The sequence below is a fragment of the Sinocyclocheilus anshuiensis genome, unplaced genomic scaffold (genome assembly GCF_001515605.1).
Source record: "Sinocyclocheilus anshuiensis isolate Anshui unplaced genomic scaffold, SAMN03320099.WGS_v1.1 scaffold132, whole genome shotgun sequence".
Classification (NCBI taxonomy): Eukaryota; Metazoa; Chordata; class Actinopteri; order Cypriniformes; family Cyprinidae; genus Sinocyclocheilus; species Sinocyclocheilus anshuiensis.
In genome coordinates this window covers 949814-960524 of record NW_015555730.1, presented here as the reverse complement: position 1 = coordinate 960524, position 10711 = coordinate 949814, and the positions used below count along the sequence as shown (strand labels likewise).

At 38.3% G+C, this 10711-nt stretch overlaps 1 protein-coding gene across 1 annotated transcript in view; it reads right to left on the bottom strand.

The window, feature by feature from the left end:
- Positions 1 to 7534: 7534 nt before the first annotated feature.
- The window catches only part of s100v2 (S100 calcium binding protein V2), a 3999-nt gene continuing 822 nt past the window's right edge, over positions 7535 to 10711 (bottom strand). Inside the window, exons 2-3 of the mRNA XM_016466252.1 lie at positions 9199 to 9330; positions 7535 to 7859 (exon numbers count right to left, since the gene is read on the bottom strand). Of these exons, the coding sequence (XP_016321738.1) occupies positions 7701 to 7859; positions 9199 to 9330 (291 nt within the window). The 3' untranslated portion in view covers positions 7535 to 7700. The remainder of the gene's footprint in view (positions 7860 to 9198; positions 9331 to 10711) is intronic.

The following is a 10711-nucleotide window of genomic DNA, read 5'->3' as shown; positions in this document are numbered from 1 at the left end:
CGATGGAACGGCCGATGGCTCTGGCCGTTTCCTTGGTGGGCCGAAGCGACAAATCTGTGGGCCGACGCAGTTCGGCCACTGCGTTGGATTCCTCTCCCTCCCTAGTGTCCAGGTCTTTTAGCAGGTCGGCCTGGTACGCCTGCAACACCGCCATAGTGTGCAGACCCGCACCGGCCTGACCTGCCGCCGTATAAGCTTTCCCAACCAGGTTAGATGTCAGTTTTACAGGCCTGGTGGGAAGCTTCAGGGCCTTCAGGGAAGATGCTGAGGACCGGGAGAGATAACTTGCGAACGTCTGCTCCACCGCCGGCATCGCCCCATAACCCTTCTCATGGAAAATGGAAGGCCCCGATGTGAAGGTTGCGATTTGGCTTTAAGGAAGCGCTCGTCCAGTTTACTTTTGGGATGAGCGTCCTGTTTCTCGGCTGGCCAATCGATGTTGAGCTTGGCTACAGCGCGAGTCACAACCTCCACTAGCTCCTCATACAGGAGAGACTGTGGTGGCGAGTCCGCAGTCTCCTCCGTGTTGACGCTCATCACATCAACCTCCTCGGAGGAAGACAGATGAAGCACCTGGCTCTCTCTCTTGGCGGAAGAATACCGCGGGGCAGGCTTCCGATCCCTGAGAGGGAGCTGTGGATTCACCTGTAGCAGGTGATTACCGAGATAAGGACGAGCCCATCTCTGATCCTTCCGCTAAATCCACTTGCGATCCCCATGATAACAGCCGCCAATGTGCCTCAGCAACAGCGGGGCCGGACACAGCAGGATCGCTGCCTGTGCATGCTCCACTCCCAGACAGACGACGCACAAATCGTGTGTATCCCCACCCGAGAGATAGCGTGGGCAGGGAGGAACACATGACTTGAAACGCTGTCCGCTCGCCACAGAACTTGATTTTGATTTACACTTAGTCATTGTGTAACTCGTTTTCTATACAATGATTTTCCTGACTGACTGAGTGCTTTTGCATACGCACACACACCATAAGACGCGCTCGATGAAGAGCAAGAAGCTAACATGTGCGCTTGCCGGATATGCCTTTATGCTTCCTGGTTGCTCACGTCACCCCACTCATGATGTCTCGCTTCTCTATTGGACTGATTTCACACATGCTTCAGAACGTGGTCTCGCCAGGGTGTTCCCAGAGTGTTTGACGCAGATCGAGTTCCTGAAGGGGAACCAAACATGAAGGGGAAAAACAACAGGTTCACAAGATACATGATATGTGGTATATACATATTCTTACTGAACTTTGAGTGAAACCTTTTGGGGGGAAAAGAGTGAGAGGGCAGAGGGGAGAAGGGGGTCGTAAATGAGCAAGGGGGTGGTGTTGTTTGCTCTCTTTGGAGATCTCCAGATTAGTTTTATTGTTTTGTTGCATGGCATCTGTTTTGTGTGAGTTCCTGACATTTTGGATTCATGAAGAAATAATTTCAGTCCTTACAGAAGTAATAAAAGAACCCGTTTTTTCTTGGTCTTCTTCAGCACTTAAGTGATCTCAGACCCTTTCTTCTTCACACCACAACTTTATAAGAACCCAGACTCCAGCTTTCTGTGCAGCAGTGAAATGCTGGAGTCTGGCCTACTGGAAAATTTGGAAGATGAAGTGGACAGGGAAGAGGGCGAGGAAGAGCTGAGAATCCCTGATCATGTCAGCGGTCAAGACATTTGCAGAGCTTTAAAAATGCATTTCAGTCAATTTTAAAATTAAAAGGGAATGTTATGTATAAAGTTAATTCAACTTGCTTTTTTCCCTCATATAAGATAGTATTCAAATGTTTCTTTGCTACTAACTGTATAACTCTCGATAATTAATTCAAATCAATAATATAATTCATGCATTCAAATACATATGAACTTACCGCACTACTTCATCTCTGTGTCTGATTTAAAGCGGGTAGAATGCTAGATCTCCATTGTGCATTGGGTGGTTCTTTGCGTCCGTCATGACGAGGATACTTAACGATGCATGCATTAGGCCTAAATAATTTAATGCACAGTTAGCCGAAGATTACATAAATGACAACATAATTAATTTGTATTGTTCGAGTTAACAGTTGGTTTATTTATTTTCTTATTTGTTTATTTATTTTTGAAAAATGTAACAAGAGATTGAACGTCTGAAATTACATCAATAAATAATAATAATAATAATAAAATATAGCAATGAGGTCCCGGTACGCTATGGACCAACATAACAGTAATGCTTGAGGTTGAACTAAACAGTTTAGTACTTGTAGCCTATATATTTTTATATAGGCTACAAGTACTACACTGCTTAGTTCAACCTCAAGCATTACTGTTATATTGGTCCATGGCGTACCGGGACCTCATTGCTTTCACAAATCACAAGGAAATCGAACCACAAACGGACCCACAAATGAACTGAACGGTACGGTTCGCTTTTGGGTCCTTTTAGGGGGGTCTGAGATCACTTGTTTGTTCACAGCTGAATCGCTCCGAGAGCATTTGCAGGGCTCAAACGAACTAGGTGTGAAAACGCCCTAATAAAGTTAGCATTAAGGGACTTACATTTTAGACACAGTGTTGCCTGTTTTTGCCCAATTTTGCCAACTAAAATAGTTCCAAACAAAGATCACAGCACAGATCACACCCTGCGTCTCAATGTTCATACGGGCGAAGGATTCGGTCCAGAACTACAAACACGAATAAAACGCGTTAGAAAAACAAACGTGGCGGATGCGCGTGATCGACGGTCAGGTTCATTATGCAGAAAATATGAGCAGAGTTCTCTGCATGAAAGACCCATGACTGGCAGATCAACGAGCTACTTCTTTTCTCTCCAGTAGGGTAGGAAGTTAAATGAAATGAAATGTGGAGGATGTCAGCTGTGACAAGATGGTTGACAGACCAGTTTACAGTGACAGGGTGCGTGTAACAGGTGCGACAGAGCGCTCATTTAAAGACGCAGTTGTGTGACGTGATAGTATGTCCCAAAGCTTGCCTACTCTTCTACTACACACTCAAAAGTGTGTACTTTTTCTTCACCAAAAGATTACATACTTTAAGGGTGTAGTATAAGTAGGCACATTGAGACTCAGTGACAGTCTTTGAGGAACACACAGGACGGTGTTTCCTTATTGAATGAATCAGCTTTTGAACCAGTTGGTAGAATGAATGATTCAGTGACTCACTCATTAAAGGGATGGTTGACTGTGATTTCACTTTTTTAACTTTAGTTAGTGTGTAATGTTGCTGTTTGAGCATAAACTCAAACAACTATCTGCAAAGTTACGATGCTGAAAGTTCAATGCATACGGAGATACTGTCTTTTAAAATTATGGCAGTTTAATGCCTACAAAAACGGCTCCTACTATGATGCCTTTGATTGCAATACAACCAGAGCACATTCTCAATGACTCACTCATTAATAGTCACTTGCTGCCACCTACTAGCAATTTTAATTTAACATTTCAACTATTTTTTAATGTTTTAAATCATTTCAAATATCCGTCTTCAACATTTTATATTTAAAACAAGGCATTATTTATGCATTTGTAACTGCAGGTTAAATGCATCCATGTCCCCTCTGAGCTACATTAAACAATGTAAATACATCTAAATGCCACTTCAGATGCAAATTCCAGGAATGTTTTCTCATGTTGGAATAAAAGAGACTAAGTAAGCTTCTTATGGGTACGCTTTTTATGCTTACCCAAAGATACAAAATGACAGAAAGAGTTAAAACTGAACACAATCTTGCTGCTCAAAATATGTATAAAAATTTTTTTTTATATTGATTTGCTCCCTTTCCATTTTGCATTTACTTGTACTATTACTTTCAATACTTAAGTATGTTTAATATTTTAAAAAATACTTTTCATACTTAAGTACAGTAAATATCACATACTTTAAAACTTTTACTCAAGTAATATTCTATACAGTGACTTTAACTTCTACCAAAGTCATTTTCTGGTGAGATATCTGTACTTTTACTCAAGTTTGTATTTCAGATACTTCATCCACCTGAAGAATTACAGGTGTGAATTTGTTTATAGAATGCAATTGTTATTCTCATCAATAAGCGTATTCTGTGTGAACATAACCGTATTAAGGACTCAAATACAGGACTGACAACTGCATTCTGTTGCTGTGTGATTGTGGCCTAAATTTACCTTTTTTTTCTCTCTCTCTCTCTCTCTCTCTCTTTGGTGACAGGAAATATCATTGTTGGTGATGTGGTTGAGAATTTGCTCTCCAGTAGGGTAGGAAGTTAAATGAAATGAAATGTGGAGGATGTCAGCTGTGACAAGATGGTTGACAGACCAGTTTACAGTGACAGGGTGCGTGTAACAGGTGCGACAGAGCGCTCATTTAAAGACGCAGTTGTGTGACGTGATAGTATGTCCCAAAGCTTGCCTACTCTTCTACTACACACTCAAAAGTGTGTACTTTTTCTTCACCAAAAGATTACATACTTTAAGGGTGTAGTATAAGTAGGCACATTGAGACTCAGTGACAGTCTTTGAGGAACACACAGGACGGTGTTTCCTTATTGAATGAATCAGCTTTTGAACCAGTTGGTAGAATGAATGATTCAGTGACTCACTCATTAAAGGGATGGTTGACTGTGATTTCACTTTTTTAACTTTAGTTAGTGTGTAATGTTGCTGTTTGAGCATAAACTCAAACAACTATCTGCAAAGTTACGATGCTGAAAGTTCAATGCATACGGAGATACTGTCTTTTAAAATTATGGCAGTTTAATGCCTACAAAAACGGCTCCTACTATGATGCCTTTGATTGCAATACAACCAGAGCACATTCTCAATGACTCACTCATTAATAGTCACTTGCTGCCACCTACTAGCAATTTTAATTTAACATTTCAACTATTTTTTAATGTTTTAAATCATTTCAAATATCCGTCTTCAACATTTTATATTTAAAACAAGGCATTATTTATGCATTTGTAACTGCAGGTTAAATGCATCCATGTCCCCTCTGAGCTACATTAAACAATGTAAATACATCTAAATGCCACTTCAGATGCAAATTCCAGGAATGTTTTCTCATGTTGGAATAAAAGAGACTAAGTAAGCTTCTTATGGGTACGCTTTTTATGCTTACCCAAAGATACAAAATGACAGAAAGAGTTAAAACTGAACACAATCTTGCTGCTCAAAATATGTATAAAAATTTTTTTTTATATTGATTTGCTCCCTTTCCATTTTGCATTTACTTGTACTATTACTTTCAATACTTAAGTATGTTTAATATTTAAAAAAATACTTTTCATACTTAAGTACAGTAAATATCACATACTTTAAAACTTTTACTCAAGTAATATTCTATACAGTGACTTTAACTTCTACCAAAGTCATTTTCTGGTGAGATATCTGTACTTTTACTCAAGTTTGTATTTCAGATACTTCATACACCTGAAGAATTACAGGTGTGAATTTGTTTATAGAATGCAATTGTTATTCTCATCAATAAGCGTATTCTGTGTGAACATAACCGTATTAAGGACTCAAATACAGGACTGACAACTGCATTCTGTTGCTGTGTGATTGTGGCCTAAATTTACCTTTTTTTTCTCTCTCTCTCTCTCTCTCTCTCTTTGGTGACAGGAAATATCATTGTTGGTGATGTGGTTGAGAATTCACCTTAAGTGTTTCACGCCTCTGTGGTCACCCACACTCTTAAAAATCTTTCCATTTTGCATTTACTTGTACTATTACTTTCAATACTTAAGTATGTTTAATATTTAAAAAAATACTTTTCATACTTAAGTACAGTAAATATCACATACTTTAAAACTTTTACTCAAGTAATATTCTATACAGTGACTTTAACTTCTACCAAAGTCATTTTCTGGTGAGATATCTGTACTTTTACTCAAGTTTGTATTTCAGATACTTCATCCACCTGAAGAATTACAGGTGTGAATTTGTTTATAGAATGCAATTGTTATTCTCATCAATAAGCGTATTCTGTGTGAACATAACCGTATTAAGGACTCAAATACAGGACTGACAACTGCATTCTGTTGCTGTGTGATTGTGGCCTAAATTTACCTTTTTTTTCTCTCTCTCTCTCTCTCTCTCTCTCTTTGGTGACAGGAAATATAATTGTTGGTGATGTGGTTGAGAATTCCCCTTAAGTGTTTCACGCCTCTGTGGTCACCCACACTCTTAAAAATAAAGGTGCTTCACGATGCCATAGAAGAACCTTTTTGTCTAAATGGTTCCATAAAGAACCTTTAACATCTGAAGAACCTTTCTGTTTGACAAAAGGTTCTTTGTGGTGAAAAAAGGTTCTTCAGATTATAAAAAGGTAAGAAAGAGATGGTTCTTTAAAGAACCTTTGACTGAATGGTTCTTTGTGGAACCAAAAATGGTTCTTCTATGGCATCCCTTGAAGAACCTTTTGAAGCACCATTATTTTTAAGAGTTGTTAGATGAAAAAGGATGAGGTCCTTCACTTCTCTGACTTACTTTTGATAAAACCTCAAATGGGTCAGCCCAGTCCAAAATGAAGGCCTGCTATGGCCTTTATTGTCATTTCTGCAGAGACTCGACATCAACTGAATTAATTTGACTAAACCATTTCAGAACCACTTAGCAGTGCCTATAGTAATAGCTCCTTGATCTTCCCTTGATCTCTCCTCCACTAGTGCCTAAACCAGATGTTACCTGGTTTGTCATGATGAATTAACTAATTTTCAGTCTTTATATACTAATTTTCAGGTCTATATGGACAAGTGTGGAATGCAAGGGGCAATGCAAGAGGATAGGAAATGCATTCACACTTGGTGTATGTTGTTTGTGTGGTTATCAGATCTTTGTGATGAAGGCAAAATTCTCATGAAAACCTACACTGTAAAAAAAAACAAAAAAACGTATTCTTTTATACACAGTTCTAAGACCTAAGACTAATACAATATAGTAATAGATATAATAATTAAGTAAGATATAATAATTTCTGTTGCTACCGAGTTTTGTTCATTATTATTTTGTCAGAAATTACCTCACTCTTTACACTGGCAGATTTAGTAACATTTCTGTTGCACAATGACAGCTGATTCTAAATAAAATTACAGTTGATTCTAAATAAGGTTATTTAAACATTGAGAATTATACATTTTGATAAAAAAAAATCAACAAGCGACGTTTTTGATATGAATTTTATTAGACAATAATTCAGGGTGTTATTGATTTTTGGCCATAAAAAACAGTATTACAAAATATAAATAAAATTTTTTATTATTGTTTTTGTTTGCATAAACCACTCAGTACATATCTAAGTCTTGAAATACACATAATTTAGACTATTATGGCAGTAGGTTTAAATGTAGTGTTATCACAAAAAAGGAAAGATTTTATTTATATTAGAAACACTTGTTAAATGCACTTATGGGAAGCTGTAAATCCAGTTGCAAGTGAAAAACGAATTGGACTCCAGCTCAATTATGGTATATGAAGTGGTTAACTGGTCTGTACATTAAGATTGACCTGATACTTGATATGAGGAGAGATGATGGATGTACTGCTTGAGGCATAATAAAAAAACAAAAACTGTATATAAAGACATCTTGATGTACAAATTGTGTTTATATATTGGAATGCTTAGGAAGGAAAGTTAGTGTTTTGTTTGGAGATGAGTGGTTCTGGATAAATGCAGAGATGCAGAGAGACCAGGTCTTAGTGGCAGATGCAGTTGAAGCCCACGGCTCATAGTAAAAGGCAGGTGCATTTGGACAACTTCTCGTGGCTCAGCAGACCATGCTGGGTTGTGGCCAAATTCTGGATCAGGCTCCAGAAGTGCTTGAAACTGATGCCTTCCCCATCTTTCACACCCATTTGCTTCAGCACTTCTCCAAAATGATCCGACTAGAGAGAGAGAGAGAGAGAGAGAGAGAGAGAGAGAGAGAGAGAGAGAGAGTGTTCAAACTCACGAGTGTTCATGTATCCATTTTAGTTTTTTTTTTTTTTTTACTCTTGCTTTTGAAAACTGGCACTTTGTCGCCCTCATGTGGTTTGTCTGTATGGCTTCGTAATACATATTCTTAGGAGTGTTTTTACTTTTTGGAAAGATTTTTAACAGCTTTAACAGTTACTCTGCAAATTCAAATACAGTGAGTACAACAAATGCTAACATATTCAAGCCTTCAGTTGGAATCTTTAAAAATAATCAAATTATTAAACTTGGCAACACTTCCATAATCATATACAAGATTTATATTAATTCTCTGCTACGATACTTTTTCTCCAAATCACTACAGTCTGTACCGTTTCTCACTCTTCTGTTACAAACACGTCACAACATGAACTGTGAGCAGAATTACATCAGCACTGAAGTACGTGATCACTCAAGTATTGTTCAACTGTTACAGTGCCATATACCTCAGAGCATTAGCTCTTCATTCAGCTAAAAGAAACACAAAATCTACTATGTCAGAAGTTCTCCCTTAAGCTGTAGAAGGCCTGCCATAACATGATCTGATACCGAATGTAACTGAAGAGCAGCGTCAGTTTGACTGCAGGAGAAATTATTTATCTTTCAGATCAACGGCAGCCACCATTTTGCTCTCTCAACAGAGCCACACCCAGTGTCCTTAGCTGGCTCAACCTGAGTTCAAACTGATCTGTGTAATCAGACCACGCCTCTATGTAAGGCAACAAACTCTGGGAAACATTCTCTGTGAAACCAACCAGTCCCTCAGACTGAAAAAAGTTCAATTATGGTTAAAAAAAGGCAGTTGTGGTTGCCAAAACTTTTCTGTAACAAATATGATGACAACATTACAGACATTTGGGGATGATATATATTGTACACCTGTATGTATATGACATAAAAACCTATTTTTGCAACCAAAATAAGTTAAACAAACAGATAATAATAATTAAAACCTGCATGCTGGCTTAAAAGTTCAACAAAACTAGTCTTTCCAGCACATGGAGCCAATAATAACAAAGACAGTGCACTGTGTTTCCTACACAACACCACAGGCCTTAAAACAACACAAAAACATTTATAGGCCTAATATCATTGTTAACATAATGTAATCACTTAACTGGTTTCGCTGTAGCATTTTCACATTTTTTCCTTTTGAAATTATTAAGAACTGTTACACTATAACTACACTAGTACAATCACAGGAAGTGACTAAGTGAGTAATAACAGTTTTGAGTCATTGGTATCTGTTGGAACAAATAGCAGGAGTTTTACCTTGACTAAAGTTGGCAGCTGGGAGGAGAGGAGATTCTTGAACTCATCTACCTTCAGCGTAGGCCGATTATCAGGAGAAGCACCATGGAAGTTTGTGACCAAGGTGTTAATGGCCTTCTCAAGGTCAGAATACTGCAGAATCAAGAGAGTACAGACAGACAGATACTTATATAAAAGAATTATACAGGTGGGGGTTTTACTAGTATAGTAAACACATTTGAGTTAAAACCAAAATGGTTTTACACCGATGTCATAGGAGAACCTGTTTAAGTCTCACAAAGAAGTTTTATTCTCTAGTTCTTTAGAAAACCACTCATGTATTGAAACTTTAAAGAAACAAATACACTGATCTGGAGAGCTTACAGTGATGTTTTTTGCTCAATGTCTGTCATAATTCAACTGAAAAATGTAATGCATGAAGCTGAAAAAATGCTATGACGATCTGTACTTATTTCAGTATTTAGAAATTATTGCTTTAGTTTTGGAGTGTTAATAGCTCTTCTTTTTGTCTTTTATAGTTAAGCAATGCACATTAGGACTAAATCAGTTATATGCACCTGTTTCAATACTGATCATTTACCTCTAAAAAAAAATCTAAAAGTTAGTGCTTTTCCTTCCTCCCTCCAAGACTGTCAGAGCACTATCAATGGACTTTGTAAACTGTGTCTATTCAAACCTTGTTGCTCTCAGACAATTATCCAGTACCTGAAATACCTGCATATCAGGCCATGACAGCCCGCCCTCTGTGCATTATTTACTTAAGCTGTGCATTTATGATGGAAACCATTTCCCTGTTTTGTTAGGCTTCCACTGCTTTGACCTAAAATACACTTACTGTATGGTGTTAAAATACATAAAAACGTGTGGCTACCATAATAAAAAGTGTTAATATGTAACCCCATTTGCAGTCTTGACCATTCAAAAACTTTCTGCACACTTTCCCCCTCTTTCTTTAAGTCCACATAGGCAATCTTCGTCTTGAGGCTTCTCCCAGAGAGCAACAACGCAAAGACTCTGATTGATTCCCCGTGCTTTCCATTTCTACACAATGGCTGTATGTCAAAACCTAGTGAGCTGCCTGCTTAGACAGCATTTTTGGGTATCGTAGGCCAGATGGGGGTGGTTAGGGCAGGGACGCAGCCAGCTAGGTTTAGACACACAGCCATTGTATCGTTTGCAGAGATAGAACTGTGAACGTTTCATTGCAGCGAAGCTCTCGACTCATATGGCTTGAATTACCTTGACACTGGCCATATTTTTTTTCTTTGTTAGGGACCATTAACACAGGACGCGTTCCTGCGTTCAGAAACGGAGCAGCGGATTGCGAAAGAACGCAGTGTCTTTGAGAGTTGAATTTCAATTTACATGTCCTATATGATTGGGGTACAAGACGTGATAAACAACGAGACACTTCACAACGGCCAAAGACATCTTTCAAACGCACGTAATAAACAAACAAACAGAAAACAGGCGAGGCAAAACGCGTCATTGGCACTTGTAGTTTATTGATTGC